Source organism: Semicossyphus pulcher, unplaced genomic scaffold (genome assembly GCF_022749685.1).
Source record: "Semicossyphus pulcher isolate SPU_LCO1_2020_fin unplaced genomic scaffold, fSemPul1.0.p SCAF_9, whole genome shotgun sequence".
Lineage (NCBI taxonomy): Eukaryota > Metazoa > Chordata > Actinopteri > Labriformes > Labridae > Semicossyphus > Semicossyphus pulcher.
The window spans coordinates 20,658,982-20,679,097 of NW_027211770.1; the positions used below are offsets into that span (position 1 = coordinate 20,658,982).

Consider the following 20,116-nt stretch of genomic DNA (forward strand, 5'->3'; position numbering starts at 1 on the left):
GCTCTGCTTTTGTATTCATGTTTCCCAAAGGTGAAACTTTACTCTTTACTGCAGCTGTGACCTCATGAGGCCGCTGGAGCTTCTTCTTCCAGCTGTGACATGCTGAAGAGGTGGAACCAGTTCACAGAGGCGGGTGCAGAGAGTGATGTCACTCAGGGGGAGGAGTGGGTGACGTAATTCTTGTGTCAGAAAGGGAGGGGAAGAAGAGAGAGAGGGAGGGAGAGAAAAAGGAAGCTCTCCGATAAGTTTTCTGTGTATATTTCTCCAAAGTTACACAAACTTTCACAAACCAAACGTATGACTGGAGGCCTTGAGGGGATCAACATGCGGAAGAGGGAGATCTGAAGGGAAGGATGGACTCCAGTTTGTCTGCAGTTGTGCACAGCTGATGACCACATCAAATATTAACACTTTCTAAGGCCTTGGGCCTCGAGTGTAGAGAGGTAAGCAAGCCACTGTTCTCCTCAGAAAACAAAGTGTAGGTAGAATATGCACACTTGTATGCTGTCAGATTCATGCACTTTCTCTGTTTGTGGATGTAAGGTTTCCAGAGCAGCACAACGTGTCTGTTTGTGATCTTACTGGTTGTAACTGACGCTGGTTGTATGTCCAGGAACTGTTGACAGTGTTACATTACAGGCAGAGGGGGATCAACTATCGTATGGCTCAGTGTTTGTGATTGCTCAAAGTAAACAAGAAGCGAAAGGATAGTTTGATCCCACACTTCCTCTTTTGATCCCTCAGATCCTGGACAGAAAAACAGGGAGACAATGTCCTCTGAGCTGAACTCCAGCCTCACCAGTATCGACTGGCTGTCTAAGCTGGGAAGCAGCAGCCTGCGCTCGGGGAAGGAGAGAGGAGGAGTAGGAGGAGGAGGGGAGAGGGACAAGAAGAAAGATAGAGGGAGGGAGAGGGGAGACTTTATACCCTCCGTACCGGACCCCTCCCCTTCTAACTCCAAAGGGAAACCCCCTCACAGCTACGCCACTCTCATCGCCATGGCAATAGCAGCTGCACCTGAGAGGAAGTTGAGCTTGAATGACATCTACACCTGGATCAGTGACACCTTCCCGTACTACAGCCGAGCTGGCCGAGGATGGAAGGTAAGCTTAAACGTAGAACATGTTACCAGTGTACTAGAATGCTTCATTTGAATAATATTTGCATCCCCGGCCGTCTTTATGTGACTTTATGTCTTCCACAGAACTCCATCCGGCACAATCTGTCCCTCAATAAATGCTTCAGGAAAGTTCCTCGGCCGCAGAACGACCCCGGCAAGGTTAATCACTTTTTAAATTATGATGCTGAAATCATAAATGTGCTGTTGTTAGAATTTGAGTAGACACGATTGCATAAAAGAGGCTTAATCTAGAAACTGTATTTCCAGGGTTCCTATTGGACGATGGATGGACCTGCAGAGGTGAACCAAGTGAGGGCACCTAAACGACCTTATCCAGAGGAGGACGAGGAGCAGCAGAATGTACGCTCTTTAATATCACTCACTTGTTGAATGTCAAACTCACTGACTTTGCAAAACATCAGATGACCACAAGAGTCAAGCACAAGATGGGGATGCATTTTATCCCCAATGTTAGGATTGGAATTGATAAACATCTGGTTTACAATAATTACTCCTGATATAGCCACTTCTTTAACACATATTCCCTACGTGAACTCTTGCTGTATTGAGCCATGCAGACGCTGGTTTTGGTTTGAAGAAAGACACTTCATGTTTTGTCCTCAAAGATTTAAAAGTTTTAAAAGATTCAACACCAAAATCTAGAAACAGCGTTCTGGTTTCTCTGGATAATCCACAGATGTTAGTGTCAACTATTTTAAAGGGGCTCTTCTTTATGGAATTGTTCCCTTGGAAACTGTTGACATAATTTCCGGCTGGTTTAGTCACTGTATACTTGTTTTGTAATGTGTTGGAGGCAGAAATTAAAACCCAGTCATGTAGGATCACTACTGTATTGTGGGTGAACCAACCCTGAAGTTTCACAGGGTTCCCATGGGAATTTTCAAAATTGCATTTCCTGGCCTTGAAAAGTCATGAAAAGTGCAAATCATTGAACACAGCCTGTTTGTTTTCAGTTGCTGTTGACATAAGGTCCATGTAACACTCTGACCAACGATAACACTGAATGTACAGTTGATTTAGTTTAACCTCGTGCTTTAAAACCAGTGCCAGATCTTTCCCGTCAGTATAACCACTGATACCACACTGCACAAATACGACATTAGCAAAAGTCCAACATGGAAAATGTCACAGGATAATGTTCTAAAAGCATCAAAGTATTCAATGCAGGAAAATGGCAGCTGTCACTGTTATACTTTTATATATTATATCATTAGATTTGTATTGCTCATGCATGACTGTGAAAGCAGGATATATGGTCTTTCATTATGGAATAATCAGCTGATTATTTACTCCATTAATTAATTGATTGTTTGGTTTTGCAATAACAAATAGTAACACTGTGCCATTACAGGTTCCTCAGTTCCCGGGGACACCAGCACACAGAGGACCCTCTCCTCATCATCCACAGCCAGCCTCCCTCACAGACCACCAGCTTCTTAACACAGAGCCTCTGCGAAACATCCAGCAACCATCCCCCCAACCTGCCTCCCTCTCTCCTCCCCCATGCAAGGTACTTCCTCCCTTCTTCATCACACATGCTCTCTGTTTTTTCTTCATTAAACAGCAGCTAATATGATGTCTTTGTCTTCACAGCAACCGTCTCCGTACATGCCAAGCCCCGTGTCCAGCCTCCCCGTCCCTCATCCATCTGCACCTGCCGCCCCCATGTCCTCCATCAACTCTTTCCCATCTCCTCATCCGCCTGTCTCCACTTTCTCCCTCCCTGCCGTCTCTGCTACACCTCTGTCTGCTTCTCCAGCTGCTCCTTCCTTCACTGACGGCACCCTCTCCTATCCTGCTAACTCAGGGCCCGTTTGTGTCCCCACTTACTCCTGCACCCACAACTCAGCTCCTGTGTCTGTTTGCACCACCCACTCCTCTGCATCTGTCGCCCCTCCATCCATCACTGTCCCTCCTGTCATCTCCCTGAACTCCTCCACCGATCCTCTGCAGCGCTTCACCTTCGATGAGTTGAATTTACCAGACCTGTACGCGTCTTTCAAGTCCATCTTCAAGACCATGCGGGACCGGGGCGGCTCTCAGTGTGAGTGTGATTTGTGTCTTTAACGTACACACACTACACACACAAACAGCTCATTAAATGACTTATTTTTTCTTACTTTCCAGCGGATATCACCCCTCTAACTGTTATGAACAATGACACTACCCCTCTTCACACTCCGACGCTCCTACCCCTGTCTCCTCACCCTGCACCTGCTCCACCTGCCCCAGCTGCACCACCTCCGCAGCCTGCTCACCCTCCCGAGACGGACCGCGTCCCACAACACAGTGAGCCTTAAATTACCCGATCAACTCCAGACATGTTTGAAGTAAAACAAAACCAGCAGCATGACACAGCAGAGATCAGTGCTTTCTAAAGTTTCCTTCCTCTCCTCTTCAGCGGTGCCACCCGACTGGTTCAGTAACCCAGATTCTCTGAAGGAGAGCTGCCGCATCGCCAGCAACCTGGACTGGGCCAACATCGACCTATCGGGTCACCCAGGTATGTGCTGTTACTGGAGTCGACACAACCTGTTTTTTTACCGACTGATGGGGTAGTTTGGGTTTCATCTGATGAGCTTTATGTAGATTAATGAGAAGAAGAAAACACCTGAAATGTGTTTTGATTTGTTGATTAACAAGATTCACTCACCAGAATATATCATTACTGTCAGATAAATGAGCAATAAATATGATGATTATTGAAAGCTTTGCAAAATAATAGAAATTGGGAATCTCTTGATAACCTGTTCTCTCTGTGTTTGCAGACCTGCTGGAGAGCATGCGTCAGGCGGAGCTCTGCGACTGGGCCCTGGACCCGACGCTCTTCACCTCCCTCTGCGACTCCCTGAACCGCTTCTTCACTCAGAAAGGCATGATCACCTCTGGGAGCCACTCCCCTCTAGCTCTCGGTGCTCCTCACTCCCTACAGGTCCCACCGTTCACCTCCAATCCGCCTCCTACCCTCGCCAGCCTCACTCACCCCTCTCCCCTCCCCTACTGCCCCATCCTGCCCCCTGCGCAGGGAGCACAGCCGCCCAGGAGGCCTCTGCAGGGACCGGGACTGCAAAGACCACAGCTCACACAACCTGCAAATACGACAGGTAAGATCTGACAACACAAAATGCATCAACAAATTGCGCTAGAGCTAGGTGTCAGAAGTTGCAGACTTTTCAGTACCAAATTTCCTCCTTTGTTGCCATTACAGGTGGGATGCATCCTCAGTCTATGACTCCACGACAGCGTCCTCCGTTAAAGAGTCTACACAGCAACAGCGAGGAGATCCAGGATGACTTTGACTGGGATTCTCTGCTCGCTTGACCCTCACTGACTGCGTGGAGGAACCATTAAACAGAACATTTCAGAGAAACGTGACTCTTCACAGCCGTCTGCATGAACTCTGTGCAGAGGCTGCCGAGCTGTGGAGCCTCTTGAAGCTTCTCTGGGGGGGATCAAACTCGTCGAATATAACTGAATGCTGAAAGTTTTTTCACCTTAGATCAAATTCATATGCTGTAATAACTTTTGTTTAGTGTGTCTTATGCAGGTAATAGGCAGGGTGTTGTTTTATGTTTGATTGTAGAGTTATAAACATGTTCACCAAAGAAAATAAAGTGTACATTTATTCTTGCCGTATTATTGACGCTAAAGCAGTTTTAAAAAAAAAAGCATATATGGGGTAAAGACATTAACCAAAGAGCAAGCATGAAACAAGCCGAACACACATCCTGTGTTTTTGTTTTATTTCATAAATTCCTTTTGATTTTTTTCCATTTTGCTTTTCAAATGTGAATGTTCACAGTCATCACCACACAAAATTCAACCTGACCCGATAAAAGAGATATTTTTCTTGTTGATATAAAATAACAATAAATTCATCAAACTAAATTAAAAGAACAGCATGGAGCAAGTCGTCAAGTCCCTGTTTTCTTTTTCTTTCGTTCATTATAATTGTCTTTTTTTTGTTTGTTTAAAGAAGCATCGGTGCGTCTCCCTCCCTGAAGGCAAAGAGGGATGAAACACAGGGACAGTGGTTTTCAGGGACGCCTGTACACCAGGGGTCCTGTATGAAATGTGTGATTGGGCAAAGACAACTGATGCTTCTGATTGATCAAAATCAAAGATTGGCAGAGAAACGTGTGACCCTTATAATACCTCATTTGAAATCCCAACATTTACATAGTTAATTAATACAAGTGACCATTTTTAAAAACAAAAATATTGGATGCCATTTCTTTCTTTCTGAGTCACTGAAAAAAGAGCGGACACAGGAAAAATGGAGACAGATACATTTTTGATACATTTACACAGAAACAGGCATTTGCACTATTGCATACTTGCACACTCACAAATGAGCATTTTCATTCGCACACACACGCACACACATTCAACAAACATCCCATAATTTCTCCCATCAGACCTCAGGGGTCTGAGCTCTCTTTAGTTTCGACAATAATCAGGAAGAAAAAAAATAAGCATTTGATTTAAATGGCATCATCGTGTGATTTTTTTTTTCTCATTTATTTGTTCCCAAAACTTGGAAAAAAATAAATTACATTTAACATTAAATTAAATTAAAAAGTGAAATAGTTGAAACGATTTGACCACATTGTGCCTGAAATGTTAATGCAGGTGTTTCAGTCCGTATCTCAGTCTGGAGTTCATTAAAAATCATCCTTCATGCACTGGTTTCATTTCAGAGATTCAGTGTTTGTCTTCATTCTAGAGGGAGAAAAGAGGAAGAGGCGGGATCGACAGTTTCTCTGTTCAGTTTGTTAGTGGCTACGTCCCCTCTCCCTCCTTCCGTCTCTCAGTGCAGTAATGTTAGAACAGAGTAGAGTGACAGTACTGAAAAAGCCTCCCGCTCTCACAGACTTACCTTCATCTCAAGACAGGACTGAAGAAGTAACACAACATGAAGAACGATACAGAACAGAAGAGGATTAAAACAAAATAAATAGATCTCTATTTCCCACCCACAAACAACCCAAACTGAAATGAAAGGAACTAAATGTGGAAAATTATTCTGAAATGAAATAATGCTTTCGAAGGAAAAGATAAACATAATTTTTGATTTTTTGTTTTTTTTCTTTAAATATAGAGATGTACACATTTTTCTTTTTGGACACAAATTGTGTTGAGGGGAGGATGAATGAAGGGGGCAGCAGGTACGACAGAGGAGGTCGAAACAGGTGAGCAAAGTAGTGGTGACACTTCCTCAAAGAAGAAAAGGGTTGGTGCTCGCTCCCGTCGTTCCTCCGCCTCCCACTGATCCTCCTGCCCCCATCACTCCTCCTGTTCCAGCAGGCCCACCCAAAATCAGCTGAGGAGGCGCTGCACCTCCGGGCCCCAGCAGAGACGAGCCTGGGGGGGCCATGGGTGAGAGGCTGCTGTAGGGGAGGCCCATGGGGCTGGCCTGCATCATGCCCATCATTCCCGGAGCCCCCATACCCACACTCATGGGCCCCATGCCCAGTCCTGGTTGCACCATGCTCAGCATGGGATTAGGAGGCACAGGACTGGAGCGCAGGCCACTCAGACCCAGTGATGAGGGCTGAGGTGAGATGGAGGTCATGGGTGGAGCCACGCCGAAAGGGTTGGAGGAGGCAGGTGTTGGAGAAACCCCCCTACTGGAAATGGTGCTGCCTGGAGTCACGGCCATGCCTGGAGCAGGAGATGAGCCTGAGGGTGGACAAACGACATTCATTAGCTTCAGCTCCCAACGTCTGAATCTTTGCCTGTTTTCTGTCGCCTATGTGAATATAAGCTGATGTAAGTCAGACTAAACAAGACATTTAAAGTTAGCGACAGATATTTCTAAAAAGACAGAACCAGTCATCTTTAGAATCATGAGCTAATACACTGATAATCATGGTTTGTTTATTTGTGCAGCCCACAAACAAACTGTTCCATAATATTTGCTTTAACTCCAAAAAATAGATCAAAATTTCTTTTAATACATCACACCAATGATATCAAGGCCCAGCTTTCCCTGGAGGATAAGCTTTGTGCTAATCTCTTGTCAAAGCTTGTAAAGCCTTAAAAATGTTCCACTGCTGCACAGCAAAGTTATTTGCATTGACCTATCCCTTACTGTCTTTTCATTATCGGATTTACATTGTCCCAGAAAGGCTTTAGTTTAGTGCAACTCCAGGACACAGCGTAGTTCAACACCCGGTCATCGCAGAGCCTTAAATTGGTTTCTGTCTGCGTTTGTGCGAGAGCGAAATAAAGAACTGACTGACACCTAAACTCTGATGGTTGTTCTCTGCGTGCTGGACTTCACTGAATGCAGATAAAGATTTGGCATCTTAAATGGTTTAGTTTGTGTGGACCTGCTTGACCCAGGAACATGGTAGGACTGTGTAAGAGCGAGCGGTTACACAGTATAACATGATATGTGTGCCTCACCTGTGTTCTGTAAGAAGGGGTTGTGCGCTGAGGAGGAAGAGATGGAAGGAGGCGGCGGCTGTTTGGGTTTAGGTTTAGACGACACCAGGGAATCTAGATCCACCAACGATGCGTTGGGGCCGAGGAAGGACTCGGGGGTCTTACGAACAGGAAGCGAAGAACCGAGAGAGGACAGGTCAAAGGGCACCGGTGAGCCTGTACTGTCACAGCCGAGGGCTGGGGACCCTCGTCGCTCTGGGTCTCCTGAGAGTGGAGGTGTAGAAATGTTAAATCTGACTCATTCATTATTATAAAAAAACAAAACAGAACTGCATTATCACACAAACTACAACTACAGGAGGATGAAATGTAAGACAAGACGACTGTAGTGCATGAAATTGAACATCTGTGTGTGTCTGTGGCACCAGCACCTCAGTGATCGTGAGTCCATGTAGCTTTAAGTGTGAATGTACCTGTGCCGTTAGTGTGTTTGGCGGTGGCACTCCAGATGTCGGAGGTGATAGGGTCAGAGGCAGGGAGAGTCCCGTCCCCTGCCCAGGGGTCTACAGGCCCCCCCGAGGAGGAAGTGCTGGGTGGCACCGGGGGGCCCCAGGGGTCAGCACTGGGGGGGGTCACAGCTACAGGGGAGGGGAGGAGACGCAGGGGAGGGGAGGGTTAACACAACACCTTACAGGTACAATCCACAATAAGGAGGAAGCAGGATGCTGGGCTGGGTTCCAACACTGATGTTTCTCTCCTTGACCTCTGCAGTCTCACATGTGACATGTGAAAGGTGAGTACCACCATGCTACTTTTTACCTATTCTTTATCTGAAATTAATTACAGTGGAGGTAAAGGAGAGATAAAAAGAGGCTACCTCACACAAATAAGAAACACAGAAGGGCAAGAGAGGAGACAGCTCTGGTTGAGACACAGCCACAGTCAGTCCTGAGTAGAAACAAGAGGATAAAAGTCACACAGAGGGAGGATGGATTTAACATGCTCGCTTTCCTTATTACAAACTGAAAGCATGTGATTGGATGAGAAGACATGACAGCATGGTGATATGCAGCTGGACAGTGGAGTGAAGAGGACGTAAAGGTTGAGAGGTCTTCATATCCTCTTTCATCCACAGAGCGGGGCGCGCTTCTCTTTCGATACTCAGCCATGAGCGCATTCCACCAACCTGACCACAGGAGTGGCTGCTTACCTGAGCTTGCCCACGGGTCGACGTTGTTAACTCTGTTGGACGTCTCCCCCCAGGGGTCTGGAGGAGGAGCTATAGTTGGTGGGGCTCCCCCGCCCCAGGGGTCCGAGCTTGTAGGAGATGTGGGTGACGCTACCCCCCATGGGTCTGGGGCAGCAGTCCCCCATGGACCTGAGGCAGCAGGGGGAGGGACTGTGGGCGGAGGCGAGGGGCCCGCAGAGCCTACAGGGGCGGCGGCAGCAGCAGCAGAGCCCCCCCAGGGGTCGACGGCACCCAGCTCCATCAGGGCGCCCTGTACAAATGAAATATGTCATGGTTTAATGTTCCTAAAGCTGTGTTCAGGAGGAAATGTAAAGACGTACTCGCCCACACATGTTGAGGTTAGATTATGAGGCTGTGATAAGAGGAAATTCACAAAACTGAGAAGTACAAGACAAAGAAGTGCAGACCAGACAGAGATAGCAATCAGTGCCTGTACACACCAGTCACACACTTTCTGGTCTAAACGCTTAACATTTAAACAAAAAAATAATCTAATAATAATGATTATTAATCCTTTATAAACACACTTTTAAGCCTAGCTGTGACTTTGCACTATGTCCACAGGTGTTTACAATCACATACACTCAGTTTCAGATGTGGGGACGTCTGCGATCATTGCAGAGGCACTGATCTGTTACTGCTGATATTTCACACACAGGATCCGGCCTGAATTATCATCAGCTACTCTATGAATCTGACTGCACAAATTAACAATGGCTGCTTTCATATCTTGCATTTCTGAGTATGATCAACATATTTGAATTAAAAAAACTTTAACCAATAAAGGATGAATTTAAATCAAATCATAAAAGGCTCTAAACACAAAATATCCCAAGTAAAGCAGGTTATACAGAGAGAACATTCATCTGTTTTACTTGTACTGATTTATTCACCTACACATGTATATTGTCCTGACTTATGACTAGTTCTTGTTAAACCTTCTTTTTTGATTTACTTTTAAATCCAAGTCTGATTTAACGGGATACACCTAAACAACCACCAACACAATCCTCAGCTGCACATGTGCTTGGTATTGAGTGAGCACACACCTCCTCTGGCTTGGTCTTCTCCCTCTTGCTCTCCTCGATGGCCATCTGCAGCCTCAGGTCATCACCCCTGCGCAGTCTCTCCTCCTGCCAATCACACACACAGATGTGAGCAACCTGAGACACACAACCTCGGAAAGCACACCACAGGTACGGATTAAGGATCAGTTTACACATTAAATGGCGAAGGGAGTGGAAACGGACAAACTGAACTTTAACCATCACCTACAGTCAACTGATCACTTCACCCTTTCCCTGCGTTGTACAACCCAATTCCCACAATACTTTGGAAAAAAGATGCAGACAAATACTTAAGAGCACTTTCACACAGAAAAAGATCGTCCAAAGCTGCCGTCACTTGGACACCTAAAATACAAGCGGCTAGGATGTGAATCCCTCTGTAATCAAAAAACTGAGGTTTAATTGCAGTTTGAACCACAGAAGCTCTTTAGAGGCAGAGACAGCTGCAGAAGCAGCTTTGGTTACTTTGCTTGTTGACACATGCTGTCTCTGTGATTATTCCAATGAAACTGCTGGTTTTAATCTGCAAGTGCTGCTCCTGGTGGCCTCATTTAGCCTACCAGGAGAAAAAAGTTACAATAAAGAAGGATCGGAAATGGACTGGGCTTTACATATAATACCCCCCAAGTTAAAAAACACCTTGATTAATCCTAATACAGAACTTGCTGATTATTTTGGGACATCCTTACTTAATTATAACCTACCTTATCTTAAGGAGGGCTGGCTATTAAACAGCAGAACACTGACTACTCCACGAGGAAACAAGCTGTCTCTGCTCTATCATATTCTTGATGTCACTAGGTAAACTGCCTCATCATTCAAACACTCTGCATTTGATCACAGACTTAAGACTACTACTGTACCACAGTGGTACAGCAGGTAAAGGAATCTGACCAGTCGCAGGCAACAATCAAACAGGTTTGCACTCAGTGAACACAGTTAAAGGAAGTTACACCACCAGTAGGTTAAGAAAAGAGACTATTCCAATGTAAGACTACAGCATGCAAAGAAACAGGAAAGAAAAATCAATGCTTGTAAAGCACTCAGTCTTTAATTTAGTAAATTGATACATATCTGCTGATGCCATGCAAATCCAACAAGAGTTAATCAATTCTTTTGGTGCTAACTTTTATGCAGTTTTAACTCATCCTGACATGGATTTGAGAAGCACCTACTTTGCAAACTTTTTATGAGTGTAAGCACGATAAAAAAGTGCAACACAGTGCAGCTAACTTAATTATATCAACAGTATCACTGCGATGATGCAAATTTGTTTCCTGAAGGAAATTACACCTGACAAATTTGAGCTTAAATTACTTTCTTGATTGATCGATTACTTGATGTGTGTTGGAGAAATTCCAATTGACAGAAAGACAGATAGTTGAGGACTGGATGGCCAGTGAGCCGGGCACACTCTCTGCCCCTGACCTTTTGTTGCATGTCTTTGCTCAGAGTCATTGCATAGTGGAGCTCTGCGTCCTCCAGAGGGTCGGCGTTAGTCTGGGGGAGGTCAGGTGTCACATGGTGAGAGCAAAGCTAGGTGTTTGGAGTGAATAACACCAGAAATACACATTTGCGTACACACACAGCTGCTGCTACAGTTAGTTACAGTTCTGCTTTAATCGTGAGCTTAAAGAGCGGAAACATGGCTGCTCTTGCCTTGAATAGGCTGCTTTGTGTTACCTGCTCTGCCTCTTCTTTACTCATGGCCAAGGCCAGCTGGAGCTGCAGATCTTCCTCTCCAGAGCTCTGTGGCCAGGCCTGCTCGGGGTCTGCCCCTCCAGAGTGGGAGCCCACTGACAGGCTGCCCCCCAGGCTTGGTGCTGATGGAGCTGAGGAGGCTGGAGCAGAGACATATAAAAAATGATCAACCTCTGAAAGCTAAAGCCCCCCCCTTCCGCCCAGTTGCTCTTGTGAGACCCTTCCTTCCCTTAAAGAGTTGACTGTATTTAAACAGTGTTTTAAGAAGTTATCTCACCACTGGAGGTCTGTGCCATCTTCTCTTTGGTTTTGAGGGCGTGGATTCTCTCCTCTCTTAGTCTCTCTTCATCTTTCAGCAGTGTCACCAGCTGTTTGGCTTTCTCTCGGACATTCACCCCCTGGGAAGATACAAATATAAGAACACAATTACATGCTGCAAATAATGTTACTTTGCTTTTTAACAAACAACAGTTATTCGTTTATCAACAAAGCATAAAAACTTTTATGGCTGGCTCGGAGGTTTGCACAAGAGGTCAGAATGTCATTTAAAAATGTCCTTGAGTAAACTGTGAGCAGCATGTTTGACAGAGGACACCTGCATTCCTCAAAGGTGGACCTTACTCAATTATCACTTGAACTTTCTATACAGCTTTGTGGACATGGGTGCGGTTGTGTACCTGGTCTTTGCCGTCTCTGTCTATGTACTGAAAATCCTTGAGGGTCTGGACTGCGTATATGTTCTCTCGGCACTGTTGGGCAACGCGTTCTGAACCCGTCTTGATCAGGTACTCCATAAGAGTCATCGCCTGGTGAAAATAAGTGACACAACCAATGAAACAACTACAGAAAGGTGTGGATAGTGAGGTAAGGAGAAACAGCAAGTTTGAAAACATTTTGCAAGCTACAATTAGTCCTCCAAATAGAAGTGACACTTATTCACACACAAACACAAAATTAAGTACTTGGGATCACAGGTTTGTGGGCATAAAAACTCACAATGTAAAATATTGGAAAAGCAAATTCCAAAATATCCTAACAAAGACAATTAAGAAAAATCTTAAGTTCATACATCTAAAAAACACATGAGGGCTGCGTCTCAAATCTCTCCCACTCATTTAAGCCCCTTTCCCACTGGTCAAAAACCCCACTAACACCCGGCTTTTTTTGCTTCGTGGGAAAAGCTACAATCGGCATTCAGTGGCGGGTCAACTGACTCTGCAGTAGACCCGGGTAATTATCGCCTTGGCTCCGATCAGCAATGATGGGAACACAGAACCCAGGTCGACACGCTGATCTCTGCATTAACACTATACTTTCAATCCACAAGGCACTACAGAGTAGTACATAACTTTTATACTCATTGTTTTGGCACTATACTGTAAATAGGGAGTGATTTTGAATACATCCTGTTGTGAGGATATAATTACTTAACTCTTCAAACACAACACTGTGTTTATCCAACAATTATTCCCAACTTCGACACACACACACAAACCTTGTACACATGTCTCCAGTTCTTGCCGTGATCATTGAGGCGCTTCCACACCATGCTCATGATTTCCGAGAAGGCCACTACATTGTAGGTCAGATCAGCGATCTCTGACATCAGAGAGCTGCTGGGGCCCCACGGGTCATTGGATGTCGCCTCCCTTACCTGGATAACGACAGAGCGAGAGACGATCTTTGATTATTCTACATCCAAACTGAGGGCCAATGCTTTGTGACAATGTAACGGTTCACAGTGTTCTAAGCAACACAAACTCAATAACGTCAGAAGCCGGAGAGGGGCAGAATAATGAAGGTATAACACAATTAAGTCATAATGAGCAATGAGGGGAAAGAGTGAGGATGTTACTTCATGGAAATATTAAATTATTAGCATCTACATAACGTCATCTGTGCAGCAGGGACACATGGGCTACACTGGAGTCATGGACATATGGAGGCTGTGGGTGTAGAGAAGAAGAAAGGCCTGATGAGCAGCGGGACACACGACCTTGATTTCAGCCTCTGAATAGTTGTGGACGATGTTCTTTACTTGTCGCCGTAGCGATGAGGTCGACATGGCAACGGTCTGGCCGTCGAGTTCGGTTGCAATCTGAAGAGCAGATGGAGAAGACAGGTTGATTATTATAGTTTGTACAAACAAACAGTGACAGGGGAAATTATTTCAAACAAGGACAATTAAAATGACTTAATACTATAGAAAAAAGCAGGAAGATAAAGAGTTAAAAAAGACTGGAGACGTGTACAACAGTCTGAATGAGCGAGCAGGAGACCTTGAGAAGAACAATCAGAGTGTGAAAGATGGCGTAGCTACCAGAAATCAACTCAAATCATGTGACTGCTCGTGCACACCTGTTACACAAGAATGGTGCAGAATAAGGGTCTCTCCTCTCTGTGTGTCTTCGTTTCATTCACGGAGTGCTACGTCTCAGTTTGTCTGTTTCTTCCCGTGGCAACATTGGGTCCAAAACCACAGGCGGAGAGAGATGAAAACTATGGAGCGAGATAAACATTAAGGAATAGGAGTCATGATCACTGGGAGGATTAAAGTCACAAACAGGCAACAACAAGTTAAAACTTTACGCTCGTGCTGATTCTAAAGTAGCCCATATAAAATAAGGACAAAGCAGATATTCAGCAACAGACATCACATGATTTCTTGCTGATCCACACATGGCTGATAGTCAGAGATACGATTAATTATTTATATACTTAATCTTACTTATCAAATGCGGGGCTTTTTGACTCAGAAAATAAAGGCTTTTAATTCCCGAAGAATAGAAAATAAAGCCCTTTTTATTGTCCTAAGAATTAGCAGTAGGAGCAGACTAATCCTGAACCAATAAGAGCACGGAGGGGAGACAAATAACAACTCTTTTGTTTGTGTGCTTCAGAAAATGTCCTCATTTGACAAATCTAATTTGGAGCAGCGGATTTCAAAAATTAGATGAGCTTGAAGGAGGCAAACATTTTAGACATAAGACACACGGTTTATGTTTTCAAGTTAAGCATTTGTGTGACTCATTCATGAGCCAGTCAATGATTACTTTCACATTTTAAAATCATTTAGGCAACCCTTTATCTTTCTACCACAGTAAAATCACGCAAGAGTTCAAACATTGTATTTCTAAAGAGAAATTTAAACTTAATAACCTGTGTGACTGCATGACTTGATTGAGCTTCGACTACTGAATTAATTTCCTAATATTTTGATAATAGATTGATCTGTAAGAGTAATTTTTTTTACCAGAAAAATGTCTGATTACAGCTCCTTAAATGTGGATATTTCTGGTTTCTTTACTTACCCAAACGCAGCAAATTGAATATCTTTGGTTTGTGGACAAAGCAAAATATTTGAGGGCATCATCTTAGGAAGAACTGATCGATATTTTCTGACATTTTATAGAGCAGACACCTAATCTAAAAATCGAGAAGTTACTTGACGGACTAATCGACAACAGAGATAATATGTTGCAGCCTTACAAACTACCATCTGGAACTTGTATAACCACGCTGCAGATTAGATTTAGAGTTTACGTTAAATGGATTACTAAAAACACTTTAACCATCGGGTGGATTATAAAGAGCGACAGAGAGATCTTAATAGTATAGTCAGATATTTCAGCTAACAAAATGGCCAAAAGTTTGAGCTCAATAAAACACTGAAGAAATGTATTACTGAACAAACACTTCTTGAGCTTGAAGTAACTGGCAAAGTTTGAGGTTGGTCAGCTATCACCAACAGGTTGAGTGTACAGTGAGCAAGTTATCAGCAAAAACTGGAAAATACACAACAATGTCCAGAGCGATACATTAAGCCTAACTGTTAGCTGAATTTGACATAAACATCATGGACTGGCCCTGCCTGCTGCTGCTGCTGTTGGTGTAATGGCATGCGGAGAATGATTTTGTGGCACAATATTGGATCCCTCAGTACCTACTGAGCATTGTTTGTATTTGATTGCTTGCACAGCAGGCTAAAATGTTGCTGACCAGATGCATCCTTTCACCGCCACAATCTGCATTATTTTCACCAAATAGATTTTCACAAAGCAAAAGCAGCAAGAAATAAACTAAAAACTAATATAACTGTCCACGTTGCTTTAAAATATTCCTGTAAAAAAAACAACAACAACAACAACCAGCCACGAGACAATTATTCTCCTGTTCCTTATTGACACTGAACCCTAATTAGGTCATTGCTGGAGTGGGACATGTTCTTCTCTTTGGATGCAAAGATATGCAGAATGTTTGGACACTCCCCCAACTATCATTTCTGTAGGAACAAAAGGAGGCACAATCTTTTTGCTAAGGAAAATGATAAAATAATCCCACCAACTGCCTGATTTTTTTTTAGTGTAGCCAGAAAAACATGGGCACCTCCAGGCCAAAGTTTTCCCCCAGCCACCTGTAGTCCTGCTTGCATATATGAATGACTTCTATGTACTCTGATATGCATGAAAATCTAAGGGTATTTAAAATGTTAGTTTTTAAGACCTGTTTCTTAGCATCTTAAATAAACACCAACTTGCTCTGTGCCTGTGAATGTTTCTAAACAACCATAACACACAAGTTAACTTATTAACAGGAATTACATATATACATATGTATAGGCCATCCATGTGGACATGACTCTTGTTTCAAGTTTTGAATCTAGTTTTGCAAACAACTTATAAAAATGCTAGGCTGAAGACAACACTGCTTAGAATACTTTTAAAGTCTTTAGTGGCACATAAACACATGTACCATGCAAACGTTTTTAAATTAGTAGGTCAAACAAATATGAGACCGTGTTGCATAACGTAACATTAGGCAACCATTGCAAAAGTGAGTTCAGACACTCCTGAATCTCTGTGACAAAGTTCAGAGAACTAATCATGAACATATCATTGATAAGAGACCAAGCAAGCTTTTAGTATCTCAGGCCTACTGGTATGGCAAATATCTCCACAACCTCTGTCACTTTGAGATAAAAAAAAAAAATCAGCAGTTTTATGAACTTCTTGTGAATTCTTTTCTGTGAAAACACACAATCACTTTATCTTCTACTATGACAGACAGAAGCCTTACTTTAATCACTACACAGCTAGCTAGGTCACGCTAACAACTGATTGTTAATGACCTGTTACGCAGATGATTGAAGATAAGCAAACACAGTTACAAGAGGAGGTGGCTTTAAAGCTAACTTATTCCTCCTCTCACTTGCATGCAGGTTGACAGCCCCACACCCTGTTAGCCTACACACCAGAGTTATTATAGTTTTTAAATTTTCATTTGTTTTTATTTGTATTTTGCTTTTCATCTTGGTTTTTGATTACAGTTTAGTTTTAGTTAGTTTTACGAGTTCATAAGTAGTTTTATTTTGAGGAATTGGCTAGTTTTAGTTAGTTTGAGTTTTTCAGGTATTAAGAGGACAGCCTTGATATAAAGAAGCTGAAAAGGGTAGGATGAAAGAATGCATCAAATATGATTTTCATTAGGCAATATATATATTGTTATTGAGATATGAAAAAATCCTATATTGTGATATAGGACTGTGACCATATCGTCCAGCCCTAAAGTGGTATAGCAACCACAGTGTGAATCGACGGGGAAATGAAAACTAAGCTGATTTTACCTGCAATTATATTTAGTTGAAGTTCGTGTTGCATTGTTCATTGTAGTTTATATTTTGTTTTAGTTTTTTTGAAAATTGTAGTATTTATTTTTATTTCAGTTAACGAAATTATTTTTTCACTGGTAGTTTTAGTCTTAGTTTTCGTTAACAATAATAACCCTGCTACACACAGATAACGTTAACAACCACCCAGACAGCCGCAGCTCTGCCTGTCACACCTACCAAGTTAGCTAGCTAATGACATGCTAACAACCAAACAGTCATCTGACGTTAGGCTAGCTAACTAACAACTGTTAACTTACGCTGGGTGTTAGACACATTGAAGAGTGTCTAGACACATAGTTAATGTATACCTTAACATTATACAACACTGGTAAACAAGTTCATTGTAAAACGGGAATATCTGTGTCACAAACAAGAAGTTCATGAGCAGCAATTAATAAAGCTAATTAGCCAACTACCGTTAGCTGTCATCTGGTAGCAAGCAAACTCTCCCAGTCTCACGTTAGCTAGTTGGCTCGCACTTTGACATCAGGGTTTGGGTAAAGTCTGGGTAAAGTATAAACAGGGGTACAGAAGGGTGTAGCTAGCAACGAATGGGCAGACAAACTTACTTAACGTCAACCAAGAGGTAATGTTCTCACAACACTGACTCACAGCAGACTATAAACATAATTTAAAGTTACCTGCCAGTTTGACTAAAAGAAGAAATCACTTGCTGCTCTGTTGCTGCTGCTAAGAAAGATTAGCCAGCTAGCTAGCAAGGTAGTTGTTAGCTTGCTAGCTTCTGCTAGTTAGTTCGCAGCTGGCAACATGACTGATAGACTGTACAATCTTTAGCAAGGACACGCCCTGCTTTAGGACAATGTTTAAAGTACACGCTTATTTTAAGAGCCAAAATGTCAAAAAATACTGACAACAAACCACAATATAAGTACAAATCAAGTGTGTACTGACCCTGTTGTAGCTTGAGTGTACGAGGAGATGGCCGAATTTCCGCTTCCGTTCTCGACTACAGGAAAGACCGCACCCCCTGTAGCTTTGTGTTCCTGGGATGGTAGTAGCAGGCTCATGAATAATTGATTGACTTTTTAACAGCCAAAATTATGTCACAAATAAAAGATCTATAAAACGACGTTTTGGAACCCTCCAAAGGAGGGATGGGGACGTAACTTTTGCTTGTTTGTTTGGCCTTATTCCTCTATTTATGCAAATACCACCCACTGTCTCTGTAGGGGGAAGAAATCACATCCTCTTTCTTGTGTGTTCTTTAAATAGTTAGTAGTTTAAACGATTTGTATTTCACTTTTTCTACAGGCCGCTGTGAGGTAAAATTGACAACATTAACCTATACATCCCTGTGAACAGCAGGAGTCATGGGAAGTAACTTCATTTTTGCACACTTCAGAGGTAATTGTACTCAACTTGAGTGTTTCCATTGTGTTCCTACTGTGTCGTTTCAAGGTATATATTGTATATTTGAATCAACTACTTATTTATTCCATCAATAGTGACAATGTAACAATGTTGGGTACAGTAGTATGTCACTGTACTTTGCAGAATGGATACTTTTACTTCTGGTACTTTGGGAACATTTAGCCTGCTGTTTATTTACTTCTGTAATATTCAAGAAAATGAAAGTTATAATGAGACATAATAACCTTTATCACAATCTGACAGCTGTAAACATTTAATCTGTTCTTTATTATTTTAACTATTATATATAATAACTATAAAAGGAGGGATCACCCGTACAGTTTTTTAAAATCCTTGCACACACAGGGTAATTTTTTCTCTCCATGTTTGCCATTTGGTCGATTTAGCGGCAGGGAACATATTGTTTCATATCATGAACTGTTAAAAACAAACCATAGTTTCTCACAGAGACTTTCAATATAAAGCAGGCCGCTGTTGATTACCCTCATTGTTTTTTGTGGTCTGCAATAGCACACAATGTCCACAGAGAGGCAACCTTGAACTACCTGCAGCCATCAAGTGAAACCAGCACAGCCTCCCTCAGTGGAACCATAAATAATACACGGTAAGCCCCTGTAGATCAGAACAACACAGTAACAGCTGGCATGCATGTGTGGTACAAGCTCCCCTTTTATCCAACATCTCTTTATCCTTTTATCTTCTCCTTCTCCACAGGGAGGAGGGGAGTGGAAGAATCAGTGCAGTATGAGTCAAGCAAACTATATAAGTGTAATGCACTGTTGCACTGCTTTGGAAACACTAATCTCATGAAGATAAACAAAGAAATGCAGGCGATTATAACAAGCATAAAAGCTATTTTGACAGGTGTTGTTCCCCTGTTATGTCACAGGGAAACTTTATACAGCATTTCCTTTATGCTCAGTGCCCCTGCGCTGTTATGGGAAGTGTGAGACCACATGATTCATGGACATGAAAACAAGAAAGTACCAGAATAAACACTTAGAAATTGTAAAAGTTGCACTTGTGTTTGAGTTAAAAGGGCAACAACATCAAGACATTTTGTCGTGTTAAATATCAGAATTAGAATCAGTTTTATTGGCCACGTATGTGGGTATGTGGGAATTTGACTCTGGCTTTACATTACCCTCAAGGTACAGATACACAAATTAACATACAACACTTAAAACAAGGACAGAGGTAACAGACACTTAAACACTAAAACTAAAACTACTACATACAGACCTATGAATACAAATATATATTACAAAATATTAATATGTTTATATACAGATATATAAAACACAACAGCAACGCTTGTAGAAAATGTGCAATGAAGAGTGCAAAGCTGCTGAGATAAATATTGTTATGAATCAGGTTGTTATAGGTAGATGGTTTGTAGTATTTACAGTATTTACAAAGAGCCGATAATTTAAACTGCTAAATGTTTTGGTAAATCATTGAAAGTATTTCTTTTATCACTTAGATAACCAGTTTGTGATTAAGACATT

The 20,116-nt window shown here is 42.6% G+C and overlaps 2 protein-coding genes across 3 annotated transcripts; one reads left to right on the top strand and one right to left on the bottom strand.

The window, feature by feature from the left end:
* The first annotated feature begins 166 nt into the window (after positions 1–166).
* Positions 167–5,048, top strand: foxj2 (forkhead box J2). Its single transcript, XM_069655859.1, has 10 exons — positions 167–443; positions 745–1,103; positions 1,205–1,279; positions 1,388–1,480; positions 2,493–2,651; positions 2,735–3,185; positions 3,269–3,430; positions 3,543–3,644; positions 3,910–4,245; positions 4,350–5,048. The coding sequence occupies exons 2-10, from the start codon at positions 771–773 to the stop codon at positions 4,460–4,462; spliced, it is 1,824 nt and encodes a 607-aa protein (XP_069511960.1). The 5' UTR covers positions 167–443; positions 745–770; the 3' UTR covers positions 4,463–5,048.
* Positions 5,049–5,515: 467 nt separating this feature from the next.
* On the bottom strand, positions 5,516–18,176 carry epn1a (epsin 1a). 2 transcript variants are annotated; one of them, XM_069655857.1, is made up of 13 exons: positions 18,129–18,176; positions 13,907–14,047; positions 13,545–13,646; positions 13,044–13,202; positions 12,226–12,354; positions 11,826–11,946; positions 11,531–11,688; positions 11,276–11,347; positions 9,830–9,913; positions 8,742–9,030; positions 8,005–8,169; positions 7,553–7,795; positions 5,516–6,823 (listed from the first exon to the last, which is right to left on the bottom strand). In XM_069655857.1, the coding sequence occupies exons 3-13, from the start codon at positions 13,611–13,613 to the stop codon at positions 6,360–6,362; spliced, it is 1,953 nt and encodes a 650-aa protein (XP_069511958.1). In that variant the 5' UTR covers positions 13,614–13,646; positions 13,907–14,047; positions 18,129–18,176; the 3' UTR covers positions 5,516–6,359. The 2 variants fall into 2 exon arrangements, with proteins under 2 accessions (XP_069511958.1, XP_069511959.1); XM_069655858.1 differs by lacking the exon at positions 11,276–11,347.
* Between the last annotated feature and the right edge of the window lie 1,940 nt (positions 18,177–20,116).